The 22,221-nt window shown below is 41.7% G+C and overlaps 1 protein-coding gene across 4 annotated transcripts in view; it reads right to left on the bottom strand.

The window, feature by feature from the left end:
• The window catches only part of CHD6 (chromodomain helicase DNA binding protein 6), a 202,719-nt gene that overhangs the window by 118,196 nt on the left and 62,302 nt on the right, over positions 1–22,221 (bottom strand). For all 4 annotated transcript variants that reach the window (XM_073236592.1, XM_073236595.1, XM_073236594.1 and 1 more), the window contains exon 3: positions 14,233–14,753. In XM_073236592.1, coding sequence (XP_073092693.1) covers positions 14,233–14,753 — 521 coding nt within the window. The remainder of the gene's footprint in view (positions 1–14,232; positions 14,754–22,221) is intronic.

The following is a 22,221-nucleotide window of genomic DNA, read 5'->3' as shown; positions in this document are numbered from 1 at the left end:
AACCTTCAAAGTGATTTTCTGGACATTACCTTTGGCAGCAGAATCAATTTTGAGTTCTAAAAATTCTTCCTGGAGCTCTTCTGATAAAGACAAATATCAGGAAGAAAAGATTCCTTATAAGCTTATAAATGGGATTTTCAAATAGGACATCAAGAAAATATCACCTGCATTCATCCTCTAGGAAGACTAAATGAAACGTGTTTTTCCCCTCTTTGGAATAAGTCTTGAGATCTTGTAAGTTCTTTCAAACAAAGACATTTTAACCTCCAAATTATAGATGGATTTGGTAAATGAATGCTTGTCTGTGCTTGAAGTTCCAGGTTCTTCAAAAATAGTGGTCAAATAACATGTAACAAAACTATATATGCATATACCCTTTGACCCGGCAATTCCATTTATAGGAATATGCTCTAAATACACACCTCCAACAATTTGAAAAGTATGTATACATGAAGGTATTCACTGCAGCATTCTTTGGTAATTGCAAAATAATAAAAACTACCTAAATGTCAAAAACATAAGCAATTGAATAAATTAGGATACATATAAGGGAGTACTATGCAGATGTAAAAACAATTAAGAAAGAACTTCACAAATTGATAGGGAATGATTTCTAAGATATAACGTTAAGTGAGTAAGCAAAGTGCAAAACAGTATAATCACTTTTTGTGAAAGACTAAAGAGAAAATAAGAAAACATGCATATACTCATGTATATTACAAGAAGAAACAAAGGGAGGATAAAACAAAAAACTGATTTTCGCAAGGGACAGGTGAAATAGGGTGGAAGGGGTACGGGAGGTGGGGGGTGACTTCTCTGAGTAAATACAGATTTGACTTTTGGAAGCATGTTAAAGTTCTACAAATTAAAAATTAAACCTGAAGATGAAAACTAGCTTTAATAGATGACTGAAAGTGTGTGTCAAATGAAAAACAACGACACTGAAGAGAGGGGAAAAAAATCTCATTGATTTATGAATGCAGTGTTTGACTACATACTCTCAGCTTTTGGGAGAAGTGGGGAGAATAGCAAACAAATCCTTAACTCTTTTTGGCAGGCATGCAGGTGAAGCGATTCTGAAACCATTTTAGATGTGGTATAGGGTTCAGCAAATGAGTAAAGTGTTGATTTTAGGGGCTGGGGTTCGCACTGAGGAAGAGGGGAGATGTAAATAGGAAATACTGTAAGGTAAGGAAGATGGTGTGGGATACATCTAAATTGGAGGCATCAGGGTGAACTCACATTTCCTAAAGTTAATTATCTGTATGAACACATATAAATGTGCATGTATGTATTATGAACATACTGTGTGCATATATACGTGCTTACGTATTTTTCCCTCTAGTCTGACAACTAAGGAAGGCGAAAAGTGAACATGTCCCGTGAGCAATATGCACACTTAGCACTCAGATCTTAGTTTCTAATACCAGAGTTCCTCAGTTAAAAACGGCTGATGCCAAGGCCAAGGCAGGGAGGATATAAGATGAGCCGGAAACACGGTGCCACGTCAGAAAGTAAGGGGTTGCTCAAGGAAGGCAGGCAGCAGGTCATAAAGACACAGGAGTCGGCCTGGAGAGCTCCTGCTCAAAGTCGGAACCACTGGCACACCAAAGCACTGCGGACAGCAGTGAATCCTAAGTCACTGCAAACAGGAATCCAGTAACAGGTAAGGGAGGGAGATAAATGATGAACAAATGAGGGAGAAGGGAAAACTCTTGCTTCCTATGGAATCCAAATGGTAAATGTACAGGAAGCGAAGTTGGAAAGTCATTTTGTAACCACTGCAGAAAAGACGTGTGCAGTCCGGAGCCACCAAGGAACGCTGACCTAGGGAGAGCAAGATGTCTGCGTGCTCTTCCGGGGTCTTCCCACACAGTGCTTTTTAGGTGCAAGTAAACAAAAGAAGTAATTAGGAAAATGTAAGAAAATGGCTTCTTAGGAAAGACACACCAGAGTATTTAAGGATAAAAAGGCATGATATGTTCAAGTTTTTCTCAAACATATTCATACACACACACACACAGTTTACTTTGACGTATACCTATTCCATGGCTGACCGGATACCGTTTGTTCAGCATGTTTTGGCTGATAACCACTTTGGTTCCCTCAAACCCCAAGAGTAGGCAGAAGCAGGCTGTGCTTTGGCAACCTATTCCTTTTACCACAGTGATTGGTCCAGGGATGGAGACATGACCCAGCCAAGCCAACTTGCGAGTCCTTTAAAGAAATTTAAGTTTTGGCAGGAGCAGGTAGGAAAATGACTGTCTCCTCCTAGGTTATAAGGCAGTTAAGCTGTGAGCCTTAGTTGCAGGTTGCAGGCAGGCAAAACTTAACCTTGATGAGAAAAGCAGTAGAAGGATGCAGCTGACACCCAGAGCAGGGAAGAGCTGGAGATTCTGGTGGGATCCTCAACTGCGCCTCCTGAAGCCAGTGAACACCCCTCACCCTTTTTTTAAAGTTAATTCAGGTTCATTTATGACACCTGTAACCAAGAGAGTTTTAAGGAATACAAAGGCCTAATGCTCTCACCATTTAACGGAACTTGAGGCTGGATCAAAGTCGTTTTATTTTCATAATCCTCTCTAGCTTTCAGAGTTAGAACAAACTAACTTGCAAGGCAGAAAAAAATAGTGGACAAGATTTTTGAGGCTCAAAGTACCTATTTTTAGTGATAAAATCAAACTTGATTTTATAATAAAACACACATCCACTTTAAGGAAAGCATCTACCATGTATTTATGATATGCAAGAAACTACAGCCAAAATATAAACTAAACCATCCATGCAGAGAAACTTTCAGGTATAACCTGCCCAGCTGATTCATTTGTAGGCTTCACCCCCAGTACTCTCATCCTGTCTACACAGCTTCATCAACCAAGAGGATTTTACACATCTTTACTTTCTGCAATCTGTATTCAGATAATAAGTAATTTTTTGGCCTTCCAAATAGGAAATTACATGTAGTATTAAAGCAGTAGATAGACAGACTTTCTCAAACTTATCTTCCAGCCTTATCTCAAGCTTTCAACCTAAAGATTCCTTTGCTTTAAATTAGTGAGAACCTGAGCCCTGGATCTGGGTTTGAGGAGAAAGCTGTGTGTATCCTGACACTGTACTACTATGGCTCTTTATTACTCTGCCCCCATGGAGTCCAGGGATTGAAAAGTTTTATCCACCAAACAACAGCATTACTTCAAAATGACTCATCTTCCCACTTTAAAATCAAATCTTATAAAATGTCCATCAAAGTCAGTAGGAAAGAATCAGCGGCTGCCAGCTGCCATAAAGCCCAAATTCAGAATGACTGACAAACAGCTCACGTGCCAACTCCTGCCTTCACAGCCATGCACACTTCCTAGAACCACTATTTCCCTCTAGGAACAACTCTTGAGAGAAGCTTCCAGTTCAGGCCTTGCCATAAGCTCTGATACTCTTCCCACAACTATAATACCGAAAACAAGGATATCACTCCCAAAGGGCTCACTGGCACACTTAATTTCAAGTTTTACTTAAAGCTCATGTTAGTTCAGCATATATACAGAGAACTGAGTTGGGCACAGGTTAAAAGAAAAAAACACACACAAAATTTATTATTTTGGTGCAGAGATAGTGAGATGTAGACAAAATGAGAATCAAATCTCCCTTTGTCAAGTCTCCTTTACTGTGTCATTAGGAACATCAAAACAAAGATTACACACGCTTGTGATATTAGTCGTTAAAAAATGCAACTTAACATATTCTTATAAGACAAAAAAAAGCAGTTTTAACGAATAATCTTATTAAAAGTGATAAAAGCAAATCAAAGTAAAAATTCAAATAATTTAGAAGCGTTTCAAATGAAACATACAAGCCATCACTACTTGCACCAAATCCCACTTCCAGAGAGAATGGCTTTGATACCTCCTAACTCCTAATATGTTCATGCCTCTAGTTGTTTATTTATCAACATTAAGCAATAGCTACTGACATCCTGCTATGAAAGTTCGTGAATTTGATCTAACATATCTCCCCTACCTACTCCTTCCTCTGTTAAATATTCTTGTTGAATTATTTAGTTCAGGCAACCATGTTGTAAATTTTCATTCTTTGTTTTCTGACTGCTCCTTTTTCATAACTCATCCTTGTTTTGCAAACAAAATATCAACTTGAATCCGAGGATGCTAACTTGAAATTAGTTAAAATCTTTCCAAGTTCTTTTCCTTGATTTGTTTCTTCTGAGGACAGTTGTTCTGCTCATTCCTCTTTTTCCTCTTCTTTGCTGCTTGTTTTCCTCTATGGCCTCATGATCTTGGGTGAACTGTTCCTATTCAGAAGGAATGAGGTTGATAATACAGGCGGCTGGTGAGGCTCCCTGCTGCTGAATCAGTTGTTCTCCTACAAGGCTCACCCCTACATGGGAGGCCTTGCCTGGGACTCTGCACAAATGGGTGGCTGCCCTTCACCCCCTTTTAGCCTATGAGCAAGGAAAGGCAGAGAAGGTAGTGTGCCCCTCGGCCCCCTTCTTGTGGATGCCAGTCTCCACTTGGAGCCCTAGGCCCTCCTCCAGAGCAAACTGCTCAGTATCTTCAGAGTAACTGCGTGACTTCAGCCGGGAGTGGACAAACCGTGCAGCCACTGGGCAGACAGCCCTTTCATCAGCCACCTCCATTTCTGGCCTGCCTCCCATCCCTTCTCCAGGGCTCCTAGGTCCAATGTGATAAGAAAGCACTTCCTCCTCTGCTAGAAACACAGCTCCTGCTTGTGCTCTGAGCTGGGACTCCCTCCACAGCATTTATCCAGCAGTGTGAAACCATGGGCCCTCTTTGTCCAAAAATGTGTAACATCTCTCATCTTTGAAGAATTTATTCCCCCCTGTTTTTCCTGTCATTTCATTAAGGTTTGGTGAAGAAGGGAAAATAAAAGTATGCTCAGTTTACCATCTTAAAACTGTAAGTCCCTCCTCTGCCTCCCACACAAAGAACATTCATTCAAATGTTTTTTGTGTCATTTGGCCTTAAGTCGTTCTCTCATCTCTTAATTCCTTTAATACCTGGCTCAATACTCACCTCTTTCAAGGGACTTTCTAGACCAGAAACAGAACACTCTTAATCCTCAAAATCTTTTCAGCTCTTCTGTATACAGTCATACTAGGTTCTTTCATTTTTTATGTCTGTTTTTTGAACACTTGTAAAGCTATTTCTCTAACTCCTGAAAGCTCCTCAATGATAGGCTCACAGGTGGTATTTCTGTGACACCTTCCCTCCCCCACTATCCCGTTCCCAACGAAAGCAATCACAGAGCAAAACACAAAGGAGGCACTGAAAATACACTGGGTAAGTAAATGAGCAGGTATTCATCAAGCATTATTATTCAGTGACTGTTTCCTTGCAGATTAGGTAAAGGTCCCCTAGGCACCAGACCCTAAATCAGAAAGCCCTGGAGATTACAAGAGAGCAAACATTCCAGGTGCTCTTAGAAAAACTGGAGTGGGGACTTAGTCCAAGCTTCACAGGTGGGTCTCTGTCATTGTAATTCCTGTTTCCTCTCAAAGTCACATAAAGCCCAGTGGGTTCCAAGGACAGGGTCTTCACTCAGAACTCAAACATTTCTATTTGTCTCCTTTCCTCTAAGAAATGATCAGAACGTACAAAACAAGTCTCCCCACCAAAGAATCCCCTCCATGGAGGCCCTAGGGCCTAAGCCCAGCCTCACTGATGACCTACACTCTACACACAGATAGGTGGTGACCTTCAAACAGTGAGGCAGGGCTGGGCTGACTGAACTTTATTACCTCTTCTGCATCAGTTAGCAGCCAGTGCACAGTGCAAACGGCTGTACAATCAGGTCTGGGGTTTAACTTTCTAGAAGCCACGACCAAAGAAAAGCAGAAAACGTAAAAGAAAGAAAAACCTTTTCTTCTACAATGCCACTGAATTTACTAGATTTGGGAGAAAAACCAGAACAGAAGAGCATGAAAAGCTGAGAGGCACCGAACTTGGGACATGTGCTAGAAAAAACTCAGTTTCCTGCCTTCCTGTGTAGGGAAAACCAGTCCTTCCCCACTCTGTTTCTCTCCTGTAGGTCTCCTTTACTACCCACTCACTTCACTTTTGCCACCACTGGTCACCAAATGTGTAGTGGTTTCCCCACACCAACAAGCAATTCTGACACCAACAGGGGTGTCCAAGAACTTAATTCTGCCAGAGACAGCATTAGAATCAACAGGTAAGGGTCCTACAAGACCACTTGCCCTCCTTCCCTCCCTGCAACCCACTTCAGATGCCAGTCACAAGCCCAGATTGTCACTGTGCTTCTGACAAATCAGCTATACATCCTAGTTTCCAATGACCCCCTCCCCCTCCTTGGGTTTGATTAATTTGCTACAGAGGCTCCCTGAAGTCAAGGAAACACGTAAATTCACTGGTTTATTAAAGGGTATGATGAAGGATGAATGGCCTAAGACGCAACTCACAGGGTGAGGTCTGGGTGGGTCCCAAATGCAGGAGCTCCTGTGCCTGGGGAGTTGGGGTGCATCACCCTCCCAGCAGAGGATGTGTTCACCCACCTGGAAGCTCACCCAAACCCATGCTATTGGGATTTTATGGAGGCTTCCTCATGTAGGCATGATCAGTTATTAACCCTATTTTCAGCCCTTCTCCCTTCTCTAGAGGATAAGGGGGAGGGCAGAAAAATTCCAAGGTTCTAAGTAAGACTTGGTCTTGCTGGTGACCAGCCCCCACCCAGAGCCACCTTAAAAGAACAAAAAATGCTCCTAGTGCTTTCAGCTCTCAGGAATTTACAAGGGTTTAGAAGCACTGTGTCAGGGACAGGGTTCAAAGATAAATATTAGAATAAATGATGCGACTGGTGTTTTTATCACTTAAGAATTTACAAAGGGTTCAGGGGCTCTGTGCAGGCAGAGACCAATACCTGTATTTCTTATTTATTTCACAGGGCTAGTCACACCACTTATTTCTTTTCCCCTTTTTGGGTTTTCATTCCACAGATGTTAAATATAAAAACATAAATATGTTCCATTTTCCCAGTGATCTTTCATATGCTTCTCAAACGATGGTCTAAGAACCAGCTACACTCTAATTATCCAGCAGACTTTTGAACTGCAGATTCCTGGGCTCCAGCCCAGCCCTAATAAATCATCCTCTCTGGGAACGGGGTCAGGGGATCTACTTTTCTAATAAGCTGGCCAGGTAATTCCTTAGGCACAGCCAAGTCTGAGAATCAGAGATCTAGGTAGACAGACCTCCACTTTGGCCAGCATACTGATTAAGTTCTTGAATTTCAAGAGGGAATACGAACTATCCTAACACGTGTGGAAAATCCCAAAGCTCATGCTCTGCCCTCAACCAAAAGTGGGGGGCACCAACACTTGAGAGCCTAGCTTACAAAGGCAACCTCCAGTTTGGTCAAAATACTCTGCTCCCAAGTCCAGGGAGTGTGACCTGAAGGGCTCCCAGGCTGCTGCTCAGGAGCCAGCCCCTCTCAGAGACACTGTGGGTCGGGTTCCAGGTCTCCATGATAAGGTGAATACTGCAAGACAGCCCGTCAAATGAAGTTTTTGGTTTCCCAGTGCATATCAAGCTATGTTTATCCTATATTGCAGTCTACTAAGTGTGCAACAGCATTATGTCCCAAAAAACAATGTACATACCTTAATTAAGAAGTACTTTATTGCTAAAAAATGCTAACCATCATCTGAGCTTTCAGGGAATCTTAATCTTTTTTGCTGGTGGGAGGGTCTTGCCTTGATGTTGATGGCTGCTGACTTATCAGGGTGGCAGTTGCTGAAGGTTCATGTGGCTGTGGCAATTTTAAAAATAAGACAATGAAGTTTCCTACATCGATGGACTCTTTCTTTCATAATTTCTCTGTAGCACGTAATGCTGTTTGACAGCATTTTACCCACAGCGGAGCTTCTTTCAAAATTAGAGCAATCCTCTCAAACCCTGCTGCTGCTTTATCAACTGAGTTTATGTACTATTCTAAATCCTTTGTTGTTATTTGAACAACTGTCACAGCATCTTCACCAGGTGCGGATCAAGAAATCACTTTCTTCGCTCATCCATAAGGAGCAACTTCTGATCTGTTTGTTTTATTATGAGATTGTAGCAATTCAGTCTTATCTTCAGGCTCCACTTCTAATTCTAGTTGTCCTGCTATTTCCATCACATCTGTAAATTACTTCCTCCACTGACGTCTGAACCCATCAGTCATCCATGAGGGCTGAATAAACTTTCAAACTCCTGTTAACGCTGATATGTTGACCTCTTCCTATGAATCACAAGTGTTCTTAATGGTGTCTAGAATGGTGAATCCTTTCCATGAGAGGAATCACGATCCATGGCAGCTAGAGCCTTACAAAACATATTTCTGAATAATAAGATTTAAAAGTCAACATTACATTTTGATCCATGGGCTGCAGAATGGATGTTGTTGGCAAGCACAAAAACAACATTATTCTCACTGCACATCTCCATCACAGCTCTCAGGTAACCAGGTGAATTGTCAATAAGCAGCAATATTTTGAAAGGAATCTTTTTTTTTAGCAGTAGGTCTTAACCGTGGGCTTAAAATATTCAGTAAACCATGCTGTAAACAGATGTGCTGTTATCCAGGCTTTGTTCTTCCATTTCTAGAGCACAGGCATAACTCTTAAGGGCCCTAGGATTTTCAAAATGGTAACTGAGCACTGCTTCAACTTAAAGTTACCAGCTGCACTAACCCCTAACAAGAGAGTCAGCCCATCCATTCAAGATTTGAAGCCAGGCCTTGCTATGCAAAGTCACAGTTGGCATCTTTTTCCAATAAAGGCTGTTCCATCTACATTGAAAATCTGTTATTTACTGTAACCACCTTCATTGATAACCTTTAGCCAGATCTTCCGGATAGCTTGCTGCAGTGTCTACATCAGCATTTGCTGCTTTACCTTGTACTTTCATGTCAGAGAGACAGCTTCTTTCCTTAAGTCTCATGATCCAACCTCTGCTGGCTTCAAACTTTTCTTGTGCAGCTTCCTTACTTCTCTCAGCCTTCAAAGAACTGAAGAGAGGTAGGTAGGGCCTTGTTCTGGATTAGCTCTGCCTTAAAGGGAATGTTGTGGCTGATTTGACATTCTATCCAGACCACTAAAACTTTCTCCATATCAGCAATAAAGCTGTTTTGTTTTCTTACCATATGTGTGTTCACTGGGGTAGCATTTTAATTTCCTCCAAAAACTTTCCTTGCGTTCACAACTTGGCTACCTGGTCCTAGAGGTCTAGGTTTTGGCCTATTCCAGCTTTCACATACCTTCCCTCGCTAAGCTTAACCATTTCTAGCTTTTGATTTAAAGTGAGAGAAAAAGTGTGACTCTTCCCTTCACTTGAACACTCAGCCTTTGTGGGGCTGTTAATTGGCCTGATTTCAATGTTGTGTCTCAGGAAATAGGCTGGCAGAGAGGGAGAGGGGTGGCGGAATGGCTGGTCAGTGGAGCAGTCAGAACACACACATTTATTGATTAAGTTCACTGTTCTGTATGGACAGATATAAGACATGGCGCCCCAAAACAATCACACAGTCACATCGAAGATCACTGATCACAGATTATTGTAACAAATACAATGAAAATGTTTGAAATAGCGTGAGAATTACCAAATTGTGACGTGGAGACAAGAAGTGAGCCAATGCTGCTAGAAAAATGGTGCTGACAGACTTGCTCAACACAGGGCTGCTATAAACCTTCAATTTGTAAAAAATGCAAAATCTGCAAATTACAGTAAAATGAGGCATGCCTGTAGCCTGTATTCCCTAGATACCCAGTAAGCACCAGATGGCCTCATACACAGTATAATGGGTCGCCTTTCCTGTTCACTGAGCCATGCCTTACTGGCATGAAGCTGACTTTTACTAAAGGCTACTTCAAGAAAGAGAAGTATGAAATTCACAGGAACATAGAAGCATCTGATTCCAAAAACTGCTCTTGAGGACAGTATTCGTTATATCACATAATGTTCCCAAGTCAGAAATTTCCCCCACACAACCTGACACCTGCCTATCTTTCTGTTTTCTGATCCCCTTGCTGCTGCTGTAAGGACCATGAGTATCTTCATTTATCTAGGTCTGCATGTACATATGTATGTACACACACACACACACACACGTCTGTATATGTTTTCTCAGCCCAGTGGCTCCAACTTCTTTGGAAAAAGGTTACTATTAAAAAAAAAGGTAAAAGGAAATAAGCTAAACTAAGTGAAATTTAAATTTCAGAGTCAGGGAAATGACTGACAGCCTAAGTTGGCTTTCTGGAAGTTTCTTGCTTAAGTTTTATATAATGAAGGAGTGAACAAAGCTCATACTCCAAGATAATTAATTAGGAGGGACAGGAAGAGAAGGTAGTTTAAAAAAAAGAAAAAGTTTCCCCTACTTGGACATTTTGGACTTTTATCCCTTAAACATATTGTCACTATTTTAATATCCTTGAAAAAGAAAATTTGTAAGATTCTATCACCTATTTAGGAAAAGAGACATGTTCAATTATCTCTGTGAAGAGGAACAGCAAAGGAAGAAGCTGGAGCCGCCTCAGTCCTCGAGAGGCTGTGCAATGTGCAAACTGAAATTCTACAGAAGAGGGGTCATTTCCTACACATACAAAACCAACTTCTCTGCCACTGGACTCTCCCCACCGCGTCCCATTCCTGACCTTCCCTAGCAAGGCAAAAAGAGGCTCAAAGGAGTTGGGGAAAAGGGGGTTTTATAGTCAGGTGAGCCCAAAGTCAAATCCTGACAAGGCTACTCATTAGCTTTGAGCCTTAGACAAGTTACTTTAAAATTTTTCACTTCTTCAATGATAAAATGGAGGTAACACCTACTGTTATTTAACAATGGGAGTTGTTATATGATTTCTTTATGGGTCTTATTTTCTGGGAGAAGAACTCTACCCATTTGTTCTAAGAGGCAAGTAAGACATATATGAAAACAGCAGCTTATGATGGAGAGGTTGCTACTGCACAGGGAAATGTACAAGACCAGGAATTAGGAGGTCTGATTTTGCAGCACACCCTTTAAAACAAGTCACTTCTCCGTGCTCCATTTCTCTGGCTGCAGTACAACAGGGTTGGACAGGTGTGAAAGTCTCTGCTTTGTAATGCAAAGTGAGGCTCCAAGCACTAGAGAAGTGCAGAGGGGACGTGCTAGCACACTGGTCTGGGGAAGCTCCATGAGGAACTGGGACTTGCACTCAGACCTGAAAAATGGAAAAGACTTGGGATCCTGGGAGAAGGACCAAAGGCATAATGTTGGGAGAAACAGCAAGAGCAAACCAAAGCACCCCAAGGACCTCTGAGGGATAGTGACATCAATGTAGCTGGCGGGGTCCATTGTCAGAGATGGGATGGCAGGGAGACGTCACCACTCAGACCCCAAGGGCTTTGAACAACAGAGAGAGGAGTCTGGATTTTGTCCTGGAAGCAGTAAGAACCACCAGAAGATCTAAGCAGGTAGACTGATGAGGGAATCCCACTTCTCTGTCCCTACGGTTTCAGGAGAAAAATAATGTTTTACTCTCAAGGAAGGAACAATACTGGAAACATATTTTTAGCACTTCTTCATACTCCTCTTACTTCTCTGCTGGGAACCTGCCAGACTAGTAACACTGGGAAAGGAATGGTTCATACAACACTCAGCATCCTCTCCCAGAGTCAGGAATGTGCCTTCAGTTGTGTATGAACTCGACAGTGAGAGTAACAAGACGCCTGATTCTGGCACAAGCCAATGTAAGTTCTTCAACCCAGTTTATCATTAATAAAGCTGACAATTGCATCTCCAACTCTGTAGACTATTTCCCAATTGATCTGAAAGGAAGAGAAGGGAAGAAGAGGTTTGATATACCACCACCACCTACTACATAAATAAGGTGACAAACAACAGTGCTTCAGAAAAATCACCCAGGTGGCAGCTGGCAGGATGGACTGAAGGAGGAAAATATTAAAAGCCCTTAAATCAGTTGTGGAGCTCCTACAATAATCCAAGCATTCAGTGTATCATTTGTAAATCAAGTATTATCCAGGGCCTCGTCAATAACTGCTCAAATCGAAATGTGCCTGAACCGATCTGGGAGAGAGTAAATCAAAGAGACCAAAAACCGAGACCTAATCACCAACATTTTTTAAAGTCAATTCATGTCCTTTCCGAAGTAAAACTGCTTTGCTGACTAGTGGGATCATTAATTAAAGGAACCAGAGCAATTTTTAAATATATAAAGAGCAAGAAATGAAAAACTCACCAGTCCAGAACCCTACTGGCTACAAAGAATTCTGTTACATCACAAGTCTATCTTACACAGCCCCAAAATCAGGAGAAAGTCTCATCATGTAACCTGCCCACATTTCTAAAGAGATAACCAATTCTGTCTATGTTGGCATTCTCTCAAAGGGTGTCCCCTGGCTTTCTAAACCTCAAGTGGTCTGCTGTCTTCAAAGTCAGGAGCCCTTGAAAACACTACCAAGCACTTCTCATTTCTATTTCATACAGCTTAAGTAGATCAAATCAGCTTCCCTTCATATCACTACGCATACATTTGATACCCAATCTTGTTTTGTGAAATCCCTCCTCACTGCCCCAAAATGGAACACACGGCAGTGTCTATACACTGATCACCTTGCTTCACATCCCACACAAAGTAAATGTTAATTCCTTTAAGAAGAAGTCAGTAAAACTGGAAGCACCAGATACCAGTGGCTAAACTGAACTCAGATACCTATTATTCTCTCCTGCCTCTTATGCATAACCCTAACTCTTTATTAGAGCTGACAAAGTTGCCTCGAATTACGCAAAGTCTAGAACACCATCCTCAAGGATTCCTGTGTTTTCTCTAATGACCACAGTAAGTCGCTGCACTAGCTCCCATCTGATTCTCCTTCACACAGCTTCAGCTTCTCCAAAGTGATTTGGAATGAGAGTTTTTGGCAGGATACAGAAACTCACTCTGCTACCCCCCCACACACACACCAGAGATCAGAGTATGCTCAGCAGGCTTCCTGAGAAACAGAGCCCAGAAGTTCTCTTTAGTCACAATCCTAATGTTACCTACTTAACTTTCTTGACCTTCTTCTGTAAGGTATTTTAAGTCCATTTCTGTAAATGACAATTCTAGGATCCCACCCAAGGCTCTAAGGGAAACTAAAGATGAGATCTCCTGCCAGGCAGAAGGGAGTAAATACTGTAAGGCAGTTTTAACTCAGAGTATGAAATTGCCCACCTGGTCCCAACACAGCGTCCTTCGGAAAAGGACCTGAGCCATGTAGCAAACCCGAGCGTGGCCCCACACCACCTGCAATGCTTTCCTTCTTTGCAGCTTACAGCCTCCGTGCCTGACCCCGGGCAGGAGGCCTCACTGCTCGATGCTCCGGGAGCGTTCACGGCAAGCTTGCACTCCTGGGGGTGCTCCTGGTCCCTATTCTGCCTCTGCCCTTAGATGTCAGAAACTTACATATCCTCTTAAGTCTACAGGAGTTATGTATTTTTTGTTTATTTCCTCAAAAAGTTTAATGTTCTGCACAAAGAGTTTAGAAAGAGACAAAACGGAGAACATCACACTTGTATATACATGACAAACACTGAATTCCCTAAGCAAAGAGTGCACTGGGATCCTGGTAAGATCTACAGGCAGGGCCCCACCACCCTCCACTGTGCAGTGATTCTGTACAGATACCCTCTGACCCTCTCAAGTCACCATCTCCTCTGGTCATTTACACGTTTTCTGAGCACTTGCAGATGTGCCAGGCACCCGGGTTAGATTCTGAACAAAAGAAACAGACCAGGAACACTCCCGCACTCAAGAGCTCAAAGCCTAGGGAAGCGAGGCAGTCCTTTGCTGTCTGGAACTCTGTGCACGCCTGTGGCTATCCCAGACTGCTGATACCACGGATTCCCAGGACCGTGCACCCTCCTGACAGCTGCTCCTCGGTCACCCTACACTGCTGCTGTTCCACAATCCGCTGTCCTCCCTGTACCACACCTGTGGCGTCCCTTCCCTTACACCCTGTGTGTGCTGACATATTGTAATTCTTCTTAATCCACAGGCATGGCCAGAATTGCAGGACCAGTATTAAGGTTATCTTAACTCTCATTAGGAGGTGAGAGAGTAGCTCATTTTGGCTGAAACTATAAAGGTACGTCCCGAGGCTGGAGTAAGGCCAAAGGCAAACTGTCCATGGAGGCGGAGCCAAGTGCCTGAGCGGGGAGAAAGGGACGCACCTGGCCTTCCTGGACTTCGTCCTGGCTGCAGAGTCAACCCCACTCCTCCTCTCTTTGGCCTCCTTGGTGCCCGAGGCCTCCCGGGGCTTCCGCACTTTCTTTGCTCCGTCCCTCTGCTTGGGCTCCTTGGGCTCCTTGGCCTTCCTGGGCTCCTTGGCCTTCCTGGGCTCCTTTGGCTCTCTAGGTTCACGCTTCCTCTTTGGCTTGGGCTCCCTGTCCTTGCTTCCCTTTGCTGCCCCCTCTTGCTCTCCCAGATCCTTTTTCTTCCGTTTCTTCTTCACTCCAGTGCCACCTCCTCCGCTGTCCTCCAGCCCACTATGGGATGTCATTTTCCGAGGAAAAAGGGTCTCTGCTTCCTCTTCAGCAGCAAACAGGTCCTTCTGGGGCAGACAGTGACTGGCAACATCATCGATTTTCTCTTCCTGATCGGTGCTGCGGTCAAACGGGGAGGGGGATTTGTAGTCAAAACCGATAGAGGCATCAGACATTGGGGAGTGACTCAGAACTTTTAAATTTGACAACTGTAAAAGAAAGAGAAACAAGTATATTACTCTTCCATTGCACGGTTCATGCTAAGTGATACTAAGTTTGAATGTATAGATTTGTTCAACATTTACTGAGTGCCTGCTCTGTGTCAGTTCCTCCTGTGCTGGGCCTTGCGGACAGAATAGCAAACAGGACACACATTATATGTGCATGCTTTGCCCTGTGGAGCTGTACCAAGTGGTTGTCAGCATATCATGTAAGAAATCTGTATGTAAAAACCTGAAGGATTGCCATGTTATGTGCAGACATCTGAAGCACCTTTTAAGCTACATGTCCAAAACAGGCAAGAATGATAGTCTCTCCCACAAAATACCTTTCGTTGCCACTAGCAGACACAAAATCCTAGGCACACTGCTCTGACCTAGAATGGTATTTATCATGTTAATACAAAAAGCTTTGTTCAAATGTGTTCATAAATAAAGACGGCGTCACTGGAATGATAAGGATGCAGGGTTAAACTCATGTGGTGCTTTTCCCCCCTGAATCTTTGCTTTCACATAACTTCAAGCAGTATCAACATTCAGCTGTTTTGATTTTCAAGAAGAAAATATAGATTATTCAAAATTATGCCTTTTACATTTAACTGAAAATGGTGTTCTTCCATATGATCATCTAATTTAGCCACTGGACTCAGCACTAAATAACCCCTGCTACTTGCAAAAACCAACCACCTGTATAGGAGGAGGCTTTATAGTGACAGATGCCATTAGACAGAATGTGTGACAGATGCTGAAGTTTCAAAGCTGTTTCTGAGCACCATCAAATAAAGGTGCAGCTTCCCAGTGTGACCACTTTTAAGGCAGAAGTTATATCATACTTTCAGGCCTGGTGTTGCAAAGTACACTTGTCATTTCATAACCAAGCTGAAGTTGGCAACCACCCAGTAACACCGTGGGTGTAGTTTCAGGGAACAGCGCACTCTCCTGGGTCCGGAACAAAGAAATAACTTGAGAGCCTGGGAGGGACGAGCAGACTTTCCAGGAAGACGGTTACAATTACCTTTGATGCCTCAGGAACAGCACCCCTGGTGAGTAGCCTGCTCTCCCCTAAGAGGCCTGGCGAGTGCGGAAGGGCACAGACACGGGCCGAGGTGGCGTGGTTTCCCTCCAGTGCTCTGGCTGCCCACTCTGTGCTCAGGCTGAGAGTGATGGACAGCACAAAATTTAGCTGCATGTTTCCCTTTTTTTTTCCTAGCTCCCTTCCCTAGTCTGATATTCCCAAACCTAACACTGAGAATCCCAGGAGAAAAACATGAAAGGAGGATTTTAAAAGTATTTTTATCATGAAGTCCAGCCTCATAAATAAGCCAAAATCCAGAGAGACGTGGTCACTCTGACAGGACTCACTACTTAAAAAGAGAAAAAGGAATACAATGCAGTTTGACTACCTCACTGCTGATTCAGTACTTAAGATGGCTTAGGAAAAGGAGGGGTTAAGTAAATTTTAAAAGAATTTGAAGTCAAATACAAAAAAATGGTTAAGATGGTAAATTGTACATTATGTGTCTTTTACCACAATAAAAAAAAAAAGGAAAGAAGAAAACATGAGGCAACAAGAAACCCAACAGTGCCGTAACAGGTACCCAGTTAAAGCTCTGGTCCTTTGAGTGTGTAACTGTCCCTGGGGTATTGTTGAATGCTGTGCCAGGACACCTGGCCCTCAGGGAACAAGGTTTTGCTTAGCGTGCAAGGGTGGATCACTAAAAAAGCAAGAAATACAGATTTGTTTACTAAAGATGCTTTCAAAGACTCCATGTTAAAGACCCAATTCCTCCAAGGCAGCTCTCTGTAGTCCAAGTGGGCCCCTCTCTTCAACTCCAACCTCATCTCAAGGGCCTCTCTTCTGAAGGATAGGGCTCTCTGAAGACGCTGAGGCAGGTGGAAGTAGGTGGTGGTAACTGGATATTCAATCATTAGCCTATCAGTCACTATTAGCAGCTAACATTTATTGGACACATATCATATGGATATACTTGGAATTACATGCAAAGCATGTTTCATAGTATCTCTCATCTTTATAACAATCCTACAAGACTACTAATAAGATATCTGTTTGGTAATCTGGAAAAATAGGAGATTATTGACATTAAGTGATGTGTCCAAGGCCATATACCTAGTGACTAGAAGAACCTGGATCTGGACCCTCTGGCCAAAAGCTAACATTCATTTCCACTGGGCAGTTTATGATGTCCCAGGGACTGTAACAAGTGCTAGGCCACCAGAGCAACGTGATTAGACTTGGTTAGAAATGTTAAATGTGATGGTACATAAACCACTTTGGGAAAAGGTCAGGTAGTTCTTTATGAAACTGTACATATACCTTCCGGATGTCCCAGCAATTCCACTCTCAGGAATCACAGCCAGTCATCTAGCTACTCTCTCATTTTACAGGTAAGATAATCAGTTCAGAGACGAAGCAACTTGTTGAGGTTATATTCCTAGGGAGTGGCAGAGCTGGGACAACCTAGAGGGTGAAGAGAAACCGAGGAAATGGGAGCACAATTAGTCAATGTTGAAAAGGGGAGGCATCCCAAAAGCAGTTATTCGTGATAAAAATACAAAATTACAATCTCAAAGTCAGTAATTCACCAAAAGAGTTTTTTTGTTTTTAAGGCACCTTGTTAGAAACTTGGAAAAAATACCTGCTGAGAATTAAAAACATGTTGACAAAAAATATTTCTTCCATGTGTCTCAAGGTCAGTGGGGGAAAAGGCAAATAGCCTAAATAAAGTCTCTGTTTCACTTTCTACCAGAAGGACATTATATCACCACTTTGAAAATGGCCCTAAAGGAATAGATGGAGAAGATCAACCATGGCACCAACAATATTTTACATTACCCTGACAATTTAAATAGAGACAAGCAAACAGGAACACAAGGATGAAATAAAGAGGCCAACTGATCAAACATGCAATGATGCTAACTGTAAAATGCACTGTAAGTAAGAAAACCCATTTCTGTGACTCAAAATTATTAATCTACAATATTCCTGGAAAACACATTTAAAGATTTAAATCTAGATACACTGGATTCAGGACTGTTGTAAAGCATTTGAAAACTAGTAAAAATATTATGGCCAAGGTCAATGGTTCCCAAACTGAGGTCCGAGGACAAAGCTCCTTTGATCTTAGGGTCACAGTTAAGAATCACTCAAGTATCTGAAAGTCAAAATAGACCATAATTAAGAAACTTATCCATACACAAACATGAATAGGTCTTGAAAACATTATGTGAAAGAAGCTAGGCACAAAAGACCACATACTACATAATTCCATTCATATGAAATATCCAGAATGGGTAAATCCATAGAGACACAAAACAGGTTAGTGGCTGCCATGGGTTGAAGATAGGGGAGATGGAGACCCTCTCTCATGGGCACATTGTTTCTTTTGGGGGTGATGAAATGCTCTGGAATCAGACAGTAGTGATTTTTACACAATCTTGAAATATACTGAAAGACACCAAATTGCACATTTTGAAAGTGTGGATTTTATGGTATGTGAATTATATCTCAACTTTTAAAAATCCAATATAAGGATATACCAAAAATGTTCCTCTCATGTTGCCGACAGGAGTGTCAACTATTAAAAGCCTTTTTTCCAGGGGAGTATAGAAACAACACTAAAATTTTAATTGTGGATATGCTTTTAATCTGAGCAATTCCTCTTTTAGAACATAAATTAAGAAAACATTTAGGTACTCTAAAGGTTTGTGTGTAAGAATATCTGATATATAGAATTATTTTTAAAAGAGAAAAAAATAATAAAATAACCTATTCATCAATCTTCAGGAAAATGCTTACATTAATATCAATAGCATATCCCTCATATGGAATAATACTATGTAGTCATTATTAAAAAATTTTAATTGACATAAAAAACTGTCCATATGTTGGGAAGTAAAAAAAGAAAACTTACAATTTAATCCCATTTTTAAAAAAATACTGTATCAACACTACTTTTTAAAAATAAATTTAGGACACATATCAGATAATACATCATTATGACCAGGTGATAGGCCTATGGACAACTTTCACTTCTTTTTTTTTTTTTATAACTTTCTCAAAATTATTGCTTCTCTGTTTTTAACATATCTCCCATGACTACAATATGTAAGTTTCCTGAGATAGTGACTTTGTGATATTCCCCAACATCTGAGATTTATTGTAAAAATCATATGGTTTAGGATGAAATTTTTATTCAAAAAAAAAGAGAGAAATGAAGTCTACAAAATTATACATGTGAACAAAATTGTATATGACAAGAACAAATACCTGTGCACAGAATAAAGAATGGAAGAAAATTAACAGTTATCGTTTCAGGCTATGCAAATTTGGTGGTTTGATTTTTTTAAAATAGACATCTAAATTTTCAGTAAAATATTACTTTCATATTTATAAAAGAAAAAAATTTTTTATATATGTGATAGAAAAAAATTAAAGACTTTAATAATAAACAGGAAAAACTGTTTTGCCAGACAATTCATGCTCCTCCACATCATTAGAATTCAGAAATCAAAGGCAGAATATGAGAGGCACCAGCACTGTGATAACATTTGACTGAGTGCAGGGCAAAGAGTGCACTTTGCACTCAGTCTGGAAAGGCACCCACAGGCCCTTCATCCAGAAGTGCTTTCCTGAACTTTCACCCCAGGGGTGAGCAAGGCCCAGCCAGCTCCTGCTGTTGGTCTCCCTTCAAGGTCTTCCATCTTCTTCAGCAGGGAGATGAAAATGTTCCATGTTTACATTTTAATATTAACAAATTACCAAAACATAAAAATGAGTGGAAAAGCTTATTTAAATTTGAGACCTGTCTTTATTTTTAAAGTCCAAATAATAAAAATACAAATGCACAATAAGAATTGCTACTATTGACAAATCAGTCTGTGGACACTGCAGGTGGCTAAACTTATCTTCCAATTAAATCAGAGCTGCCTTACGTTTTCACCCTCACTTTCTTCTGAAAGAATATTTCTTACAGTCATCTAACTGTAGAATATACTAATGGCAGTAAAACCCACATATCCTTTCCTGTATTACACGCAGTCCTGCTGGGACTCATTCACTTGTCCAACAGATTTGTGCTGACTGAGCAAGCCCTATCTGGGGTGGCGCAGGAACAGTGTCTAACTGTGTGTGTGTGTGTCCCCTCTGTTCTTCCCTGCATTTAGTATATTCAATCCATCCTCACCCAGAAGTCCTGCACTTTGGGTAATAAAGCAGGTACTTAGATCCTGCAGAGGCTCCTCACAGAGACACAGCTGGTTGGCGCCAGGAGGAGAGTTCAGATTAAAGTATCTAAGGGTAATTCAGGTAGAGGTTTCCGGGAAGCTCTTGGATTTATTTTCCAAGAAAATTTTCTACAATAGTGAATCAGACCGCCCAGGGAGAATAGAAAAAGAGAGAAGAGGAAACACGACAAAACATGACAGAAGCAGTAACACTTGAGGGTCCCCAGAAGAACCTATGGAGAAGTGAGAAGGATGAGTCGGGTCTGGGGTGGAGGAGGGAAAAAGGAAAGAAGGTGTGGTGCCAATGAAGACAGAACATGAGAGCTTTTCCTGACACAATGACCACAGGGGTCAAATGCTGCTGAAAAGCAGGTAAGTTCAGGACTAAAGTGTGGTCAACTGCCTTGGCAGTATCATTTTTACAAAATGCCTCCACCACAAAGTCCTTCAATCTGTTATTCACAGTTCCCACCTCTATTTTTCTGCTTTTGCATTTAAAACAAGGGATGGTGTGGGGTGGCGGGGGCTTTCCTCTTATGATGTTTCAAGAGTTCTACAAATTTGACTTCTCTAAATCTGCAAAGTCAACCTAAACTTTGTTGATTCCAGACAGTAAGAAAAACTGGGAGCAGGTAGATTATTAAATTTAGATGCTAACAAGGAAGAGTTAGGAGGAGAGGGGGAAAATAATACTTGATAAATGCCTGCGTTGTTTTTAGAAACAAGCAATTTTATTTCCAAACTATGGCTTTCAACAAACCAAAACCTCAAAGTGATTCAATTTCAAAGTGGGTGATGTTTACTCCACCAACCAAATAAATCCAGGTAAGTTTTCTGTGATACTTCTTTCTAGGCCAAGAAGATGTGTAACAGACACTTAGCGTGCAGAAGACTACCTACCAACTTCTTTCTTCCTAGCCTATAGACTTGGTTTACCAGAGCCCAACCCCAGAATTAGGCCGAGCCTGGCCCACACCACATACCACTGCCACTAAGCAGACTGAGTATCAGGCCGTGTATTTAGCTTCTTAAATGGATTATATCATCAAAACAACTCTAAGGGGAGGTACATTATGGTTTCAGTGATCATTTTATAGGTAGAAGCTCAGAGAGGTTAAATAACTCACCCAAAGTCACACAATCACTAAGTTTTGAACCCAGGTTTGCCACTTGGTTTCAAGAGTCACTGCTCTGGACCATTTGACAAATACTGCCTCAGGTTCTGGGTATGGAAATAAATGAATTTGCAAGAATCTCTAACCATCTCTGCTTCATTTCCATCGTTTATTCCCCAGCACCACTGTACTCTAACTTCTGGCCAGGCAACTTTCAACTCATTAACTTTACTCTCTAACCATTTCTTCATAAATCCCCTTGTTCCCCAGATCAGAATGGGAGAATACAGGAAGAATACACAACTACCTAGCAGAACACGTAAGATTAAATAAGTGATTTCTGCAACTTTTCAATTTTTCCCACGAGGATCCCAAGATGAGGATTAATGAACATCAAATGCAGACTTGGCGGCTACAAGACCTACAACCACCAGCCTAAGAACATGTTTTGTTAGCAGTGGGCACTATATTTCCTTTATCCTCACAAAGTGAGAACGTCTGATCCTTGGTTGCTAAGTATTAGGTAGCACCCCAAAATTTGTAAAATGTATCCCAACCCATACTACTAGTAACAGGATGAGCTGACTGAGGGACTGGACAGTGGGCCGATGAGAAAACTATAAAGCACACCAAAGTGGAAAGAAGTTCCCTGTTGTGCTTCTGCTTTTTTCACAGCAGTCAGAACACTGGCTTTGGGCTAGTTCTCACAAGGGTAATTCAAAGTTAGGGGTGCTGGAAGACAGTTCTCCACAGTCATGCCGATACTTGTATGTGAGCCGAAAATTTCACAGATCCTCGATCTCTCACTGCCACTTAGATGCCCAAAGGCCCAGAGCCTCCCAGAGTCCTCTGGTCAGGATGGGGTGGGGCAATTCTATTCATTGTTTTTAAGTAGTCCTCTTTATTCATCGAATGTAAAATTTAGCAGCTCTTTTCCATTAAAAAAAACAAAAACAAAACCTTTTATGGCCAGTATCGAAAAGACTAAGAACAAATGCTGGCGAGGATGCAGAGAAAGGGGAACCCTCCTACACTGCTGGTGGGGACATAAGCTAGTTCAACCATTATGGAAAGCAGTATGGAGGTTCCTCAAAAAAGTA

This window comes from Manis javanica, chromosome 5 (genome assembly GCF_040802235.1).
Source record: "Manis javanica isolate MJ-LG chromosome 5, MJ_LKY, whole genome shotgun sequence".
NCBI classification, from domain to species: domain Eukaryota; kingdom Metazoa; phylum Chordata; class Mammalia; order Pholidota; family Manidae; genus Manis; species Manis javanica.
The sequence above is the reverse complement of the archived record's forward strand: the minus strand, read 5'-3'. Positions and strand labels throughout refer to the sequence as shown.